This window comes from Panthera leo, chromosome A2 (genome assembly GCF_018350215.1).
Source record: "Panthera leo isolate Ple1 chromosome A2, P.leo_Ple1_pat1.1, whole genome shotgun sequence".
NCBI lineage: Eukaryota > Metazoa > Chordata > Mammalia > Carnivora > Felidae > Panthera > Panthera leo.
Window position 1 is genome coordinate 32,550,510 of NC_056680.1, and position 18,172 is coordinate 32,568,681.

Consider the following 18,172-nt stretch of genomic DNA (forward strand, 5'->3'; position numbering starts at 1 on the left):
AATTAGCTGGGGGTCTTGTTAAAGGCACAGCCCGACTCAGGAGGTCTAGGGTGGGCCTGAGATTCTGCATTTTTAATACACAGTCCAGTGATGATGAGGCAGGTGGTCCACGGACCACACTTTGAGTAGCAAGGCACTGGACTACTGCTGCAAAGGCATAATTCCTTCCCTTTCAAAAGAACGACATGCATTGGGTCATTGCACTGAGTTGGAGCCAGACACCCTCATTTGATTACTTGACCGTGATACACTTGAGACAACGCAGAGACAAGAAAGATTTCAATCCAGAAGCAATAGTGGTTATGGAATGCATACATTTCCATGTATTTTTACAGTAAAAATGCATTAGAAAATCTTTCACAAAAGAAACTTAAAAAATACAAGTAGGGTGTTGAGTTCTCCCCCACCCCCCCAACCAACATTCTTTCAGGCATCAACTGTGTAACGGGTGGGTGGGGGATTCTTCAATGGTTTGATTTAATCATACAAAATACTCATCCATCATCTCTCATCAAGACATTTACATGAAGTGGGGGATTAGGGAAAGTAGGCTCACAAGAATCCGTCTCCAATCTAAGGTTACAGTAGTTCAGAGAAAACTAGATCTTTCTGCTTAATGCATAGTCCCTGTACAGTACAGTATTCCCAAAGCAAATCTGATGTGTGGCAGTCAGAGGAAACTGTCACATCAAGTCTTCACGGACTGGTGAAGACTAAGCCCAGGTGGGTAGCACACAGATTTTAAAATGTCAAATATCACCTCTGACGACAAGAAAGACATTAAGTTGTTAATTTCACGACGTACTCCCCCAAATCCACCTTGATTTCATTTATTTAAAACTCTGGACCACAAGCGAGAGCATCGATCATTTAACATCACAGATTTTGCTAGAAACAGCGAGAAAATTCCTGGCAGTGGAGCCTTAGGAATAAAATCCCCATGTGGGCTCCTAGGAACCTGATGAAAAAGAATGCCATTATTCAGTCGTGTTCTCCCTCGGCCTCCCTACCACAGCTCAATGCTTGCTTCGCGTGGAAAACTGATAATAAAGATCGCGGTCACAGACCCTTTTCCTCCTTTGCAGCTACAGAATGTACACGGTCTCTGTTCCAGGAAAGGAACTAGTTTTGTACATGTCCACACAGCTATAGGGACTCATTCTATGTTATGTATAAACCCATAAGTCAAATAAAGCTATGAACAATGTGATATTTATATATGCATAGTGTTTTATAAAAAGATTGGCCCACATACTGCTTTTCATCAATACAGAAAGAGCATTAAGTCCATAGCACACGGCAAGAAATGAGTGAAGAACAGAACAGAGAATGCAAACAGAGCTTAATAATTCACAAGCAGGCTCCCCATGGAGGAAATGATGGTATCCAAACCGACTAAAGCTTTAGAGAATTACTTATATTGTCTCCCATTTTAAAACAGCTTTACATACCTGATTTAGATTACATTAAAATATATCCCAATGAATCAATTTGTTCCATATTCAGAAATATAAACACGTATCACATTCCTCACAGCTAAATTTTTTGTCATAAATTCTCTTTTATACAAGAAAAAAAGGCAACAGTTGTTTTTTTTTTTTTTAAACAGGCTCTATTAATTACAATTTTTAACTCTGTACACACAAGGACTGACTGGTTTTCTCCATTTTTTTTTTCCTTTTTCATTGTTTCCTTAAACAGTACCATGAGAACAACAGTGATTGACTTGCAAAGTTGTGTGTCTGTATGGGAAATGCGAAACAGTACTACAGAAATACACAATGCATCCTAAGCAGCGGTTTGCTGTAGTGGTCCAACAGGTACAAGCAAACGTTTTGGCTCAGCTAGGCAGTAATCCATTTCAACCACATCCTGGGGCTATGAGCCGACCCAACCGCACCTCCTGCGGGATTGCAAAAGAATGGGTCATTCTAAAAAGAAAAAAATTGTTATGCTTTGTTCTGCTGTCCAAAGACTCAAAGGACAGGGTCATGAGGGCAGAGGTTTGCCAACTCGATCTAGAGCCACTGGGACTGTGTCTTGCTTTCCCTTTCAGTCATCCTGGAGACTTTTATTAGGGTTTCAAAGGGAAATGGGCATTTCTAAGAAGAAGTACCCCGAACCCTCACTTTAAATATCAACAGAGAGGTAACTTCCACCAGCGCTCATTCCCTTGCCCCCAGTTGGGCTTACGCTACACAGGGGGGAACACACTTTCTGTATGGAGGATTCTCATGGTTCCCTCCCACTGGGCACATGGCTCCCCATTCGATCCACTATTTGGCCTCAAATCAGACAAGACAACACAGGTGTTCACTGTCGGTTCCTTCCGGTAGTTGAGCAAAGCTGTGGTGGTGCTGCCTTAATGAGATCTTATCGGATATTGGTGATACTAATGAACCTGATCATCTATCCGTGCTTGGGCTATGTCTGGGCAACGGCGGCCAACCTTCTCCTCTCTGTGCCTTTCTATGGCCAGGGAGAGTACAAACTGTTTTCTGAACCAACTATGACTCGAGAAGGCAACATTTCTTTGTGCTGTGTAGTTTAGCTATAAATATCCTTCATTTGCAGTAGTAGTCTCTTCATACAGTTTAATTTTAGGATCATTGACAATCCTAATCTGTCCCAAAGAGTCCTCAGCTTCTACAAATATAACTTTTGCCTTTTTGCTCTTTTTTTCAAGAAAAACTCCTAAACTACAGGATAGCACTACATCACTACCTAACAATCTACATCAAATTAATTAAACTTAATCAATTATTTCCCTTAGAGAAAATGATCAACAGTCCTATTTAACCAGGAGAGAAAAAGACTGCCCCCCATAAGGGAACGATTCTTGACAATTCTACAGGTCACGTAGAAACAAAATTTATATCCCTTCGGGGCAGCATTTGGCAAATAATTTCCAAAAAAAGTATGCATTTAAAAATACTTTCTTTAATATTATACATCAGGCACAACACTTTTCATATATATATATATTTTTTCTTTTTTCTTATAAGATTTCAAACGCATAAAATGTTTGTTGCTATTATAGGATCATCGGGGGTCAGACGCTTCCTCAAGGTAAGAAACTAAATTATTTCACGTTTGTGACCTTCCTCTTAGAACCTTTGACACGGTAAAGGTTGGAATGTGCCTCGGAGTCTCAGATACTGAGGTCGGTGCTACATTCTTTGTAAGGTCGCCTTCTCTGCTCGGGGGCGTGTCTGGAGCTTCTGCCCGCGTCCTGTTTCAGACTGGGCTCTTCCCTCTCTCGGTGGCCGACCCTGTCCTCCCTGCCCCTCTTCTCCAGGGAGCGCTCGCGCCTGCGCTCGGTGGACTTGGCCCTGCGCTCCGGCGAACTCCCTCTCCTCCGCTCCGGGGACCGCGTGTGATCCAAGAGTCTTTCGAGGGAGCGCCTCCGACGGCTGGGCGAGCCGTCCCTCCTGCGGGTGGGCGAGCGCTCGCGCCTCCGCTCCGGAGACACGTCTCGTCTCTTCTCGTGCTTCTCCCTCCTCTCCAGAGTGGTGTCCGCGCTGCGGGTGCCTTCTCTGCGCTTCTCCGGGGACCTCCTCTTGGGGCCATTGGGCACCGGCCGCTCCGGGGGTGCCTCTCTGCGTCCCTCCGCTGCCCGGTCCTTGGGTCGGCAAGCCCCGCTGTCGGGTTTTCTAGAAGTTCCGTTCCATGTGTGATGCTCAGTGGGGTGTCTGATATACTCTCTGCTGCCTTTTGGGTCTCTCACGTGTGCCCGCTTTTCCCCATGCGGTGATGATTTGTGAAGATCGGGTGGGTAACTGGACTCCAATGACGGATGTGGTCGGCGGTCGGGGGGCGCGGCCCTCACTTCCGGAACACCTTGTGCCCCGGCGGCGGCGGGGCCGAGGCGGTCGCTGCTGGGGTCTGCCGGGAAAATACAGGACAGCCACAGTTTGGTACGGCAGGGCCTTCAGCCCCTGTCCCCACTCCCACGCCTGAGCTCTCATTAGTCACAACAAACAAATAGCTAGCTGTTAAAGCAGGCAGGGCCAAAGCCAACTGACTCTCGGTGAAGAATGACTGCAACCACGAGGGTTACGCACTTAGTTCTTGTGGCTTTCGGCCTCTGGCTACTGTTGGCTGTGCTCAGGGCAGAGATCGTTAAGGAGCTCACAGCCGTCAGTGGGGACTCCAGTCTTGCAAGGCACAACCCAAACAGGGTAATCCAAAAGTACCAGAACATCCCACCCTAACTATCTCTTGCTCTGCCTTCCCCACCCACTAACCCTTGCCCCCTGCCCACCCTTCTTGCCCCCCTCCCAGCCCCCACAATAGAAAACATTCTTTTCTATAAAGAATACTTATTTTATCTTGCTTAAAGATACTCTAGGTTATTGACCTGGAAGGGCATGAGGGAATTTTGGGGAGTCTATATTTTGATCAGGGTCATTAAATGGGTGTATAGAGAGGTTAAAAAAAAAAAAAAAGCCTGTGCGGTACGCTCAAGCTCTATGCGTTGTACTGCATGCAAAGTATACTATTTTAAAACACTTCTCTTAAAAAAGAAAAAATCCAGGGTGTCGGGCAAAGGGGATTATAGAGGCAACGCAGCCGGATGTTGATGACTGGGACAGGTGACGGGTAATGTGAGGGTCCATTAAACATTCTACCTTTGTGAATTGTATTCAATACTTTTCTCTAATTTTGGGTTATGTTTAAGAAATTATTTTTAAAATGTGGGGTTTCCTGACAAATGAAAGGGAGTGGAATAGAGGTTGACATTAGAGGGGGTGCAGATGAAATCTTTTAGAGGTACTTTCCTTAGTATTAGACTACACAAGGCAGCCATAATTGCATCCGGGGGGCTGTGGAGTCACTGGACTGCTCCTTACAACATCAAGGCATCTATAGTTTAAAGCACAACAGCCCATGGGGGCTCCTATTTATTATTAAACAATTTGAAATGACACAGCAGATGTTTTAGGTTGCATCTGGAAATTATGAAAGCTCTTTTCAAAGCAGGGATGCTCTGTTGCAACTAACACGGTAACACACATCGTAGGATTCCAGGCAAGACCCTGGAAACACCAGAAACAACGTGCTGCCGTGTGGAGGGCAAGCCAGGGTGATGCAGGGATTGCGGGACCTCTTTTTAAGGATTTCGTGAGGCAACAAGGTCGACACGAAACAGTCTGTTTCATGAAAGATGTCCCAAAACCTAGGGTGGGTTTTGGTAGTAACAGGAATATAGCCTACAGCAGGGTTTGTAAATTTTCTGTAAAGGCTTTGCTGGCTGCATAGTTTGCCGTAACTACTTAAGTGCAACTCCGGTGTAAAAGCAGCGGTAGCCAACACATAAAAGAAATGGGCGTGGCTAGGAGCCCATAAAACTTTACTTAGAAAAACAGGCTCTGGACAGGATTTGGACTCTGGGCCGTAGTTTCCCAGGAGCTAACTGAGTGAGTAGAAAATGTCGTCCCTCTGTCTAACAAAGCCTTGCTGACCTAGGGGAGGGCCCTGTGATACGAGGCTTGTTCTTTCTGTTAGAATTAACACAAACAGGAGCTTATGGAAACATTTTAAGATTTGGGTATGGGTAGGTGCTCTATGCTCACTCTCATAAATCTAACCTTGGGCTTTCTTACACCTACTTTTAAGGTAAGGGAGAGCAAGACTTCAATAGGGGTCAGCGGTGTACTTACAATTCAAAGAACGCAGGGTGCTCAGAATGAATTGCCAAACATATCAAAATAGAGCTAAGCAGAAGCAATGAGGAAATTAGGCCACAGCACAGAAACACCTAGTATTGATTGAGCTACAAACCGTAGTTTGATTATGGCCCATAAGGTAGAAGCAAGCCTCCCCGAGCTTTTCATTTCTCATACATGCAGCGATATTAGGAGGTATCATCGCTGTAGAAGGGAGGGCCCAGCACCAAGAACAGTCAGACAGAAAGAGAAAGAGAGAAAGAGAAAAAGTTGAACATTTAGATTCCCTATAACACAGAGGAAAGAAAAAAAATCTGCATTTGTTAACATGGGGCAAAGAGAGTTTATTTGTCCAGTCAGACAGTCTAAGGCAACACTCAAATAAGGCTGCAGAGACCGCAATCAAACAGTGACATTTTTCAGACAGCCATATAAGGTGACTCAAGAACCCAGACAATGGATGCATCCTTTTTTCTTTTTCTTTTCTTTTTTTTTTCAAACAACTGGAACAATGACAAGCTGGCATAGAGGAGTGCATTAACAATAAACAACAGAAGACCAGAGGTCCCTCCCTCCCCCCACCCGAAGACCGCGGCAGTTAAATTAAGTACAAAAAACTCATTACAAAAATAGCCTCACAGAGAAGCAGGTTCCAATCAAGTCAGAAAAATATTGGAACTTAACATATTATAACCCATTTGTGACTCTAATCAATAGAATTAGAGAGATTTAGTCCAAATGACGCATGAGACATTACAGCAGCACAACTCTGGCATGTTCAACCCTTCTTGGAAAAATGAGTATTTAAAGGATCTTTATTTTTAGCCCAAAGAACATTTGTTAGTGTTGGATTTTCATCCTCAGTGCAACAGACATAGGTTTTGAGAAGGTACACAGGTTATTGACGATGATTCTCAAATGAAATATCACATCCAACAGAAGCATAGGGAAGACAGAAAGGGAGACAATGTTACACAGTTTCAGTGGCATCGATACACCTATGGTCAGAGGTTTAGCACAGTGCACAGCTGTGACGTCTTCATGTTGTCAAAATACCTCCCCTGTGGTTGGCCTTGTCTAAAGGGGCCTCATCGGATTTCCTCCCTCCTCCCACCTTGGGCCCCTTGTAGTCTACACCTGTATGAGTGTCCAACACCTGGGAAGACTGTCCTTCAAAGGAGTTCTCCTTTTCTTTGAGCTGCCTCTGAATTAAGGATCTGATCAAGTCCAAAATGCAACTGGGAATTGTGCAGAATGACTTTCAGAAAAGAGGGTGATAAAGATCAATCCCTAATAAAGGGGACCAACGTATATGGGGACCATTCAATCACAGTTTCTATAGAAACTTTTGTAGACCTTTGGTTGGGAAGAGAAGCCCTACATCTAGGGCATAGATTTTTTTTTTTTTATTTTAAGCAAGACTCTCAAATAAATAGGACATAATTATTATAAAATACAGCATTTTGCCATCAGAACACTAAGCTAGGTAAAGATCATTGCTGTTTACTCAAATCATGTCTACACATATGACAAAGGAACTCTATGTATAACCTGGCTTTCCCCATAGGAAAGGTATAGTAACATGTTTCCCTCATGATGAGCACTGGGAATCTATTTCATCCTTTTTCATCTAAAAACATATGGCTAATATATCAACAGTTTCATTTGTTTTAGAGTAGTGGGCTCAGGTGGTCTGATTGGGGGTAGGGACCAGCAAGGGGGGGGGGATGCGGAAGTGTCGTATACAGAGCATAAAGGAGGTGAGCAAGGCCCCCAAATCATCTCAAAATTTCACACCTCTTCAGTAAAAACATCAAGAAACCAAAAAATAAAACAAACAAACAAAAAAAAGAGAGAGACAGAGAGAGAGAGAATTGTGCCTCAACATATCACTCAGGAAACCTGCTTTCCTGCTTCTGAAAAGGAGTATAGTCATTTTTGTGCTAACAATTGGATCTGAGAAACAGTTTGGCACAGTTCAAACAAACATTCCTTCACTCTTGGTGGGACTAGACAGAATGTTCTCTCTGATTATCAGAAAGGGGCTATAAAGATCTTGTCTTAGGCCACGTCCCAGTCCACGTAAGCAAGCAAGAGGATGAAATGTGTAGAGATTTCAGAACAAGCGAGGCAAATAATCACATGGTGCGAAAGGCTGGTAAGACACTGGTGAACAGGGGGAAACAAAAAGACTTTCCTGCTGTAGTTCTGGAGACAAATTCATGGAGTCATGCCAGGGAAGGAAGGGATGTTTTCATAGTTTGACCCACCATATTCTGGTACGGAGCCGTCTCCCCGCTTCAGAAACAGACGCACCCTGCGGCCACCATTCTTAATCAGTTCTATAGCCCGAGAATGCTTCATGTTTTTGGTGGTCTCGCCATTGATCTCTAAGATTTCGTCACCGATCTGCCAAAGAGAGGACAAAATGAGAAGATCGCAAAGGGCTTCACCGGCCGCTGAGGTGCTCTAGGATGTAAAGTTCTTCCATTTACTGATTTACTAAGTATTTATGGAGTCTAGTCCAGAAAATCTTCTGTTGCATAGTCCAGCAGTGAAAGAAACAAAAGCCTTTGCCCTCATGGAGATGAAATTCTAATGGGAGAAAGACAATTAACAAGAAAATTAGAGAAAAATGTGTAGGTTAGAAAGTGCAAATGTTAAGAGAAAAAAATAAAACAGTACGGAAAATGTTAATTAACATTTTTTTTTAACTTTTATTTTTGAGAGAGAGAGAGAGAGAGAGAGAGTGCGAGCAAGGGAGGGAGGGCAGAGAGAGAGAGAGGGAGACAAAGAATCTGAAGCAGGCTCCAGGCTCCAGGCTCCAAGCTGTCTGCACAGAGCCCGACACGGGGCTCGAACTCACAGTCTGTGAGATCATGACCTGAGCCGAAGTTGGATGCCCAACCAAGTGAGCCACACAGGCACCCCTCCTTCCTTTTGAATGTGGGCTGGAATTAGTCACTTGCTCCTAACAAAAAGAATATGGCAAATGTGATGTGATATCCGTTCAAAGATAAGGTTACAAAATACTTTTGGCTTCTGTCTTATGTGCCCCCCTTTTTTTTGTCCTCTCACTTGTTCACTCTGACGCATGTGCTGAGCTACCCTACAGAGTCTGTGATAAGGACATGAAGGAGAGGTAGGGCCAACAGCCCAAGGGACACTGAATCCTGCCAGCTGAGCTGTGAGTGAGCTTAGAAGTAACTGCTGCCCGCAGAGAACTTTCTGATGAGAACACAACCATGCCTATACAATGATGCTGCATTTACGATGTGTCAGCTACTATTCTAGGCACCGGAGATAAAGGAGAGAACAAGACAGGCAAGATCCCTGCTCTCAAGGAGCTTATCTTCCAGAAGGCAGAAGAGGAAAAGCACTGGCTTTGGAGATTAAGGTCTTGAATTTGAGTCCTATCACTTGTTAGCTACCAGATCTTGTTCAAATCCTTTAACTTCCTGGAACTCAATTTCTCATCTGTAGAAGGGGATGTTAACAACACATTCCTACCAAGCTGTGAGGACGAAGCTGGCCACTACTGTAAATGTGTCTTGAGAACTATACAGCATTACACAAAATGCCATGGTAAGATTTCACTCCATCAGAAACTTTTTTGACGTAGGCTAACACATGGAAAAGCATAACCAATGTGTGTGAAACTTAAAAGGAAAATAGAGTTTATAGATTTCTGTATATGTACAAATTGTACATGTATATGCATTAAAAAAGAATACACAAGAAACTGGTAATATAGTCTGACTTTGGGAACTGTATTTTTACTATGCACTATTTTTCACTAATTTTTTATACCCATATGCATGGTCTACTTTCTCAATTAAAAAAAAAAAAACGCTCAAAGGGGCACCTCAGTGGCTCAGTCGGTTAAGCGTCTGATTCTTGATTTCAGCTCAGGTCATGATATCACAGTTGGGGGGTTTGAGCCCCGTGTTGGGCTCCACGATGACAGAGCAGAGCCTGCTTGAGATTCTCATTCTGTCTCTCAAGAATAAATAAATATTTAAAAAATGTTCATTAAAATTCAATCTGTAGAAATTTAACAAGCAAGAGACTATGCCTCATATACAAATATCAAGTTCCCTACCTTTGGTCACTTTTTTCCCTCTTTCTGCTCTGGACCAGCTTCGTGCACTTTTTTCCTTTCCTGACCTGACCGTCTTGATTCCTCTTCATTTGTAGCAAACTGCTCCCTATGCATACGCTTCAATCTACGTGACCTATCCATTTTTTTTAAGCCATCTAATCCCCGCCCCCCCCAGAAAAGTGACACATGCATACACAGTAACAGATACCAGATTCCTAAAAAGAAGAGAGTGATCTTTTGGCATGTGTAGATTTAAAATTTGCAACTCTGACTACTGCAGAGAGACTGTGAATGTTCCCGCTTGGAGATGTGGGGCCTTTCCTGAGGCAGAGTCGACCTGCTCCTGAGGCTAAAGTAAGACCCGGTGACTAGCAGGACACTGAATGGAGCTCACCACCCAGAACCTACAAGACTAGAGGGACTTCCTGCTCTCTATGCATCCTGGTAAATCCTAGGATTTGCTGTGAAATGACGCGCTTACCATATGAGATTAAGTAGAAGAACTACGGACACAGGACTGATTTTTACTTCAGTAAGTTTGCATGTAATTCCAATTCTTCATTCATCCCTGAACAATCAGAAGGGCTCACCTAACTTTAGCAGTTACCATCAACTATGCTTTAGGGAGAAATACACCCTAGGCGGGAGTCATGCATTTTAGAGTGTTCTGAAAGCAGTATGAAATGTAGTTCTCAGGAACAAGAAGGTTCTAGCCACATCATGTCAAAAAGCCACTGGAGAGGACTTATTTTTCCAGACTCCTCTTCCTACTTACCCTCATCTTTCCACACCTTTCTGCTGGACCATCCTCTGCTAAGCGCAGAACATAGAGGTCCATGTTATATTCTCGGCCCCCTCGAAGACTAAAGCCAAATCCCTTGGCTCCTCTCTCTAGTTCCACAGTGTAAAAATCTTGCTCCTATTTAAAAAATGAAATGCAGTCATTCAGGGGAGAACACATACCCACACATATTTCTTCTTCACATCGCTTCCCAAATATGCTCCGAAATGGTGATCTGACACAAAGGCACCGTCTCTATCCCTCTTTTGGTGATTCTCAGCTGTTTATTAACATTCATTCATCTGACATATTCGCAGATGCAGAATCTGAAGACATTTCATGAGTGTGCCTGCCGACCGCACACCAACAGACGTGTGTTAAAATTTAATCAGTGAGGCCACACATCGTTATTTGTGGCGGGAAAACTCATTACGTGGTGCCATTCTGCACAGGCCTCCCTGCCACGTGCCTGGAAAACAGCAGCGGTGTCTATGACCAGGATGCCAAGAGCGACCGCCTCCCATCTGAGGAGTGGTTCCCACCCAGGATGAGGAGGAGCTCGAGTGAGTTAGTGAATCCATAAACGGATTACTCCCAAGTTTCCTTCACCTGCATATTAGCGCATTCTCTCCTACCACCCTGCCAGACAGGTAGCTAGCTCTCCGGGTCTCACCTGAAATTCCCACGTCTGGGAAACACCTTAACAAAAAAAGACATCTCTTGGCATAAATACAGGCATGAATACCCCGAGTAGCGATTAGCACTTTTGCTCTTTCTCTGATGGCCAGTCCTTGAGATAAGTGCGGTTCTTTCTTTCTTTCTTTCTTTATTTTTCCCACCTAGAAGAGGATATCTAGGAATGTTTTGCAAAGGTAGTAACAGAAAATGTCATTTCCTAGCCAGCTAAATGTGAGCTCATATTTGGTACATCCTCTCACAAAAGGTTATTTATTTTAATTGGGGGTACCTTATAAAAGATAGCTCGTAAAAAATAGCTTCAGAAAGTTGGAAGGAAATGTACTAAGCAAACAGAAAAAAAGAAGAATGGCCCTCACCTGTGTTGCCTGGGGTGCTTTGAACTCAAACTGAGATTCCGGCTTTGGTTTGGTGGTATTCCTGCCAAAGCGAGAGAGAGAAGCGTAAAAGCAAAGCAAACCATGAAACTGAAGGGAAGAAAACAAAGTCAAGGATGAGTATCATCAGATCAGGAGTTAGTTGTTTCCCCTTAAAACTAACAAAAGCAACCAAAGTTATGTCTGACCTGGTCTCCTGGGCCCCTTGCTGAGAAGGGGCGTGTGTGGTGGTGATGGTGGCAATCTTCTCTGCGTTGGTCAACAAAGTGGCATTTGAGGACTCTGCAGGGAGAGGGAGAGAGAGCGCAGCAGAATGAGGGCCCCAGAGGAGAGATCATCAAAGCAGGAGGTATGCAGAAGTCCCACATCTGAGTGACACGCCTGGTTTCCCTATCACTGTTTGAAACCGTCCTGACTGGAATTTCTAAGCAAGAGTTCACAGAACCATTCTAAGATATTCTACGATGTGAGAGCCACGTATGTCCCCATTACCCTCCTCCCAACCGACATCCCCGCAAATGAACGGAGAAGTGTGCCCCCGAAATGCTTCCCTAAAATTGTAACCGAGGGAAGTGTCTCTCCCTCCCTGACACTTAAAAATGGCAGCCCCTTCAAAACACGGCACCACACTGGCATTACTGCCCCAGGATTGGACGGACTAATAACAAACGTCTCTATTACTGTTTCCTGCAATTTATCAGCAATATTGAGCAGAGTCCGCTTGATTTCCTCATGTGAATATTACAATCAGAAGTGTGCTAACATCTTGATAACTACACACACACACACACATCTACCTTCCTCCCCAGTGCTTTTAATGAAGCACAACTGAAAATGTAGACTTCTACACAGATCTCGTCTAGAATCACTGATGAAAAATTAATTTTAAAACCTGCATTACTTAGAGGCAGAGTTTGTAAATAGAAGTTGTATAAATCATGAAGCCACCCTAATGGAATGAATATAATTATATTCTTAGGTAAATTGACTTTCTTCTCCGCTAACCACATTCATAAGCAACTTCATTAATCTCTAGAAGTCTGGAGATCCAGAATTTGAAAACACTCAAGAGCATGCCCTACAGACTGCACACCAACATGCATGTATTAAAATTTAATCACTTATATAGTAATGGTTATATATTTTTTTACTAATTATTTCTCCATTACGATCAAAGCAGATAGCAAGCAGTTATGAGCAAGCTGCACTTTAGTACTTAATTTTAGGTTGACTATTTGGAACTTGGCATCAATCTTCTCATCAAGAAAATACTACATGTGGTGGTTAGGTTCTAAGATTAGGCTATGAATGCCTATTTAATTCATAGCGAGCAATGTAGCCTACAAGTTTCTAGGAGTCCTACAGCTCATAGTAGGCATCTTAATGCTTTCAGAATACATATACCTGCCCATAATGTGTAACAAAGTTTCTATGGGAAAATGTGTTAAGTATTCCCACCTGGGACACCTGGACGATATCTATCCACTGCAGTCCACTGCAGTGACAATACCTCCCAGAAATCCCAATGACATGTGGTCTGTCCTCCATTTTAATTTCCTAAGGATATTACGCACTTGGGTCTGGCTTCCTATTATTTTATTTCATTGCACACAGTTGTTAAAGTCACGGGCTTGAGATCCAGTCCCCCTTTCCCCACTCATTAGCCATATGTCTTATTTTACTCCTCTGAAAGAAGGGGATGATGACATAATTCCCTTCCCTTTGATAAAAATATTTGAAAAGCTTAGTATAGTACCTGACATATAGTAAGCACTCAATACATTAACTGGACTTATGGCCCTAGCTACCACTCCTAGTTTTTATTTTATGACCGTGGGAACTTAAGTTAAACTCTAAAACGAGGAAGTTGAATTATGATTTTAAGTTTGTATTTCAGCCACAGAGCCTGTGGTTCTCACAGTTGAGGCACAAGATTACTAAGAAAATATAACAGATCAAGTAAATTGTAATGTAATCCAATTCATGTTTTAGGCCAAGTTTCCCATAGTCTGTTTTCACCACTGTTTCTACAGATTCTGAGGGAAAGGAACCTGGGGTCAATTAAGGGTCAGAAATAGTGGCTGAAACAGAGGGAAAAAGTTTTGTGTGTCTGTGCTTTGATTTTCCTCTGAGCAGCCTCAGGTTCTTTACTATGCCAATACGCCTGGCAACCCCGAGCTGGGGAGGTGGTGTTTCTCAGGCTTAATGGGAGGCAGCTTAGCAGAATGGTTAGGAGGTCAGATTCCAGACTCTGACTATCTGGCCGTGTGTACCCCCAGCTCGGCAATTTACTGGCTGGTACTCACGCCAAGTCACTTCAACTTCCTTTGCCTCAGTTTTCTCTTCTGTACACGCATTATATCAGAAGTATCTCAGAAAATCCGTGCAAAGATTAAGGAGAAGACAGTGTTTGGGATAGGGCCTGGCACATGAAAACCATACAAAAGATGATCACCAGATTTTTTATCGGGAACATGGATTTCTGGGATCACAATATTAAAAGCATATTATTGGTACATTTTTATGACTGCAGTTAACGAGCACAACCAAGGTGATTAATCTATGTGATATGCCATCAAGTACACGCACTGTCAGAACAATGGACTAAGAGACTGCACTGCCTGTCAATACGATTCCCCAGAAGTTTCATCAACCCATGTATTGGTCCTTTAAAAAAATTCATATTGCTCACTGTAATTAATTTTATGGAGACTCTCTGGGAAATCACAAGATTGTTCGGGCCATGGGGAAATCATAATCAGGATACCAAAAAGAACGTTTCGTTGTAATTAAAGTGATTGTAATTACTGAATTGTGCAGGAGTTTCCCTTTTGAGTCCTTGTGTGTTTGTGGTACCCAGGGTTTTTCTAGGCAGGTGGGATCCCATTCTGAAACAGTGTTCTCTCTCTCTCTTTTTTTCCTGCTGCCTTCATGATTTGGATTGAAGATTAACTTTAAGCATTAAAAAAATTAACATTTATATGCAAATGCTTTTTTGAGCTAGCTGAATTTCCTCCAACTGCTGTCTTTCTTAAATCTATGAACCGCCACCATTTCTTCATCATTTATGATGCGCCAAAGACTGTGCTAAGTCCATTTCCACTTGTACTACCCCATTTAATTCTTACAACTCAATGAAATAGGTTCAGTTATTACCCCACTTTACAGATGGAGACACTGAGGCTTAGGCAAGGTAGGTAACACGTCCAAAGTCCTCTGGAGAGTCTCACTTTCACGTGTAACAGAATTATGTGTTGGTGTCAGGGAAATCATATTTAATTGGCAAGTGCCTTCATTTTATTGCATAAGCACCACCAACTGTCACAAAACTATACAATATACAAAATGCCCTGCTTTGATTCTACATTTTATGGGCCATCTTCTGAGCACTAAAATAATTTTTAACATGCTCTGGATTTACAGGATGCATTTTGAGTATCAAGAGTTATACTCGGGGGACGTCTGGGTGGCTCAGTCGGTCAAGCGTCCGTCTTCAGCCCAGGTCATGACCTCACTGTTTGTGAGTTCAAACCCCACATTGGGTCCTCTTCTGTCAGCAAAGAGCTCACTTAGGATCCTCTTATCTCCCTCTTTCTCTGCTCCTTCGCCGTTCACATTCTGTCCCTCTCTCAAAAATAATAAACTAAAAAAAATAGTTATACTCGTTTTATTAAACTTTTAACTCTTCACCTAGAATTAAACCAAGACTTTGCGTTGAAATTCTCTCTAGCTTTTTAAATTACAGAGTTGAGGCCCATTATCCCAAATCTATAGCTCCATCCCAAAGCAATACGTGCGCCATATAATGAGGGCCTGATAAAAGAGCATGTGCCAGCACAGTATTATGAAGGGGTGTCAATGTATTTGACTTCTAAAACTCAAAGACAGATGGACAGATTGGCTATTTTTATGACAAATTCCGGCAAGTATCCTACATCCTTTATCAAGCAGTGTCTACACCTACTTCAGCTCTCCCGGAGGAATGAAAATGGGTATTACTACACTTTCCATAGCAATCATGTCTCAAGCAAAGCATATCCTAGCTCTCAAGGCACTGTCACGGTGTTGTGCTCAATCAGGGCACTAACTTCTGACAGGATCTTCTATCTTGGGTTTCAGTATATCTCTATGGCGAGTGATTACAATTCCAGCCTAGTCCCCATGTTAATACCTTTAGCCTCCGTTACAGAATCCACATTACAAAGTCAAACAGATCAACAAAGGATAGAATCGTTCCCTTAAAATATTTCATAAATATTTTAATGCACAAAAACAGATGTAATAAATACCGAAAGGAAGGATTTGAAAATTTGAATCCCATAAATATTTGAAGTTCGGGGAGACCTAAAAAATGTGTATGGTCGAAACCTGTTCCTTTTGCCCTATTGTCTTGCTAGCTATCATATCCACAGAGCCCTCTATTAAGATATTTATACTATTCCATGCCTTTGCCAAGGAAATAGAAATGTCTGGGCTGCCACACTTTACTTCCAATATCAACAAATACTTTGAATCAGAGGGATCTGAAGTACAAACCTAAGACCTTAATATAAGTAACATATTTTTAAGCTTCTAAATATTCATTACCTTGAACTTGATTCAAACTGATGGCTCTGCGTTAGTCTGACTCAGCCAGGGTCTGCCCCGATTAAAGTCTCATTCCCCCCAGATTTCACAGAGTATTTCTATAGAAGGCAAGTGGTAGGAAGCATGTGTGGTTTGACTTGTCAAATTTAAGTTCAGATTCAGTATGTTCAGCTATTCTCTGGGCCTTTCTGCGCTGTCCTTACATATTTACTATCGCTTCCCGTATTTCATAGGAGAAGAAATTCTGCCCCCACTGCACCTCCCACGCTGGTCCCAAAGATAGTAAAAGCAGAGATGGTGAGGACCCCCCAATCTAGGCCTGTCCAAGATCTGTGAAGGCAGGCCTTCTAGGAACATGATAAACTAAATAAAGGAGAGTCATGTTTCTGAGCTTTTGTTGAAGGGAGCCGGTGGGGGAAGGGAGAGGACAGAGAAACATGAGAAGCAGAGTGAGGGAAAGTACAGACTGACATAAGTGAGTTGGAGAAAGTACTAGGTGAACGATGACAAGAGAAAACAATCAGGCAGCAGGAGGGAGGGAGAGAAGTGGATTCTGAGTGGGTTCCAAGCACTGTCTAAAAGACATCTTCCCATCTTCTTAAAGTGCCTCCTAGGGTTTCTGACAATAGCACTCTGGAGAAGACGGGTTTCTAAGAACTTCAGTCTCCTCCTGAGGACCACAGCACAAACTGTCTTTGGGCTATTTGATGAATTAAGCATTAGTGTGAAAGGTGTGAAGGAGAAGAAGTCCCTAACACACCAATCCCTTTTACCCTACAGTCTAGCACATCCAACACACCTTCCCAGACAGGAAGTGGATCTGCCATGTGTTTCTTTCCCATTATCAAGCCACAAGGTCACTGTGTCTTCCGGGTGTTGGCAAACTTCTCCTGGATTTGCATCTCCTGGATGTTGGATTGCTCTGACATCTCTCCAGAAACCCAACTCCCCTGCTTCAATTTTAATTTGTAAGATGGCCATTTTTGGCTCCATTAAAAAGATGAACATCACAAATCTATCCTCTGTTAGACCTGATTTCCTTTACCTGGTCTCTGAAATTTACAAAGTAATGGACGAAGGGTTTTATTATCATGGCACTGAATTCCTGCAATATTTTGGGATGAAATCACACCCTGGGCAGCACAAATCAGTCCTCAAGTACACTGTATGAGTTTTAATGTTTACTTTCTTCCTACCAAGAGAGTGTGGGATGTGTCTCTCTGAATTTTGTATTAAGTACTGAAGTTTAAAAAATGTCTTTTTATTGGCAATTGCTACTGGATAATTCATCTTGAACTATGTTTTTTTGTGTTCAAGTTTTCCGAAACTATTCTCCACTGCATTAAGTCAACACCTAGTATGTGCACAGTAGGATAAAGTGCTTCTGCATATTTATATCTTTCCTGACTTCAAACTCTTTTTCTAGGCCCTTCCTTCAAGGAGTACTTTCCTTCCTTCCTTCCTTCCTTCCTTTTTTGGACATTATCATTCCCACACTAAGACTGACCAGTATAGACATAGCAAGTCAAGGCCTGTGTCCTGTTTTTTTAAATTAGTTTTCTGAAATCTCTGTAGGGCATGTACATCAATATATCTAAATTTATATACTACATTTGGCTCTCTCACTAAATTTTTCTGGCTTCCTTCATTCTTTCCATTAGAAACCTATGTTCTATTAACTTGTGATCACATTCCTAAACTGTAATTGCCTTCCAGAGTGGTGAACTGGCAGAATGGACTCCTGACCACACGGTAAATTACTAACCATGCATCTGAGGCCGGGTAAAGGAGATGAGCAATCAAGAAGCTATTTTTTCCTCCACATTTGAGTTGGGTATTTTTGGTTCAGAGGAAATTCTCTGCTCTTAGAACCAACAATTTTCAAATATTTATTGTTTGGTTTGGGATTTATTTTTTTCTCAAAGGCACAATTTACACCACTTGAATTTTAAACTAAAAA

At 42.6% G+C, this 18,172-nt stretch overlaps 1 protein-coding gene across 9 annotated transcripts in view; it reads right to left on the reverse strand.

Annotated features, from left to right (window-relative positions):
- Positions 1-296: 296 nt before the first annotated feature.
- MAGI1 (membrane associated guanylate kinase, WW and PDZ domain containing 1) overlaps positions 297-18,172 on the reverse strand; it is a 631,452-nt gene continuing 613,576 nt past the window's right edge. For 7 of the 9 annotated variants that reach the window (XM_042929917.1, XM_042929912.1, XM_042929918.1 and 4 more), the window contains 5 exons: positions 11,814-11,907; positions 11,608-11,668; positions 10,547-10,690; positions 7,940-8,078; positions 297-3,885 (listed from right to left, as the gene is read on the reverse strand). In XM_042929917.1, the coding sequence (XP_042785851.1) occupies positions 3,152-3,885; positions 7,940-8,078; positions 10,547-10,690; positions 11,608-11,668; positions 11,814-11,907 (1,172 nt within the window). In that variant the 3' untranslated portion in view covers positions 297-3,151. Of the gene's footprint in view, positions 3,886-5,784; positions 5,874-5,992; positions 8,079-10,546; positions 10,691-11,607; positions 11,669-11,813; positions 11,908-18,172 lie in introns of those variants that run through there. The other 2 variants (XM_042929919.1, XM_042929916.1) reach the window with 2 other exon arrangements.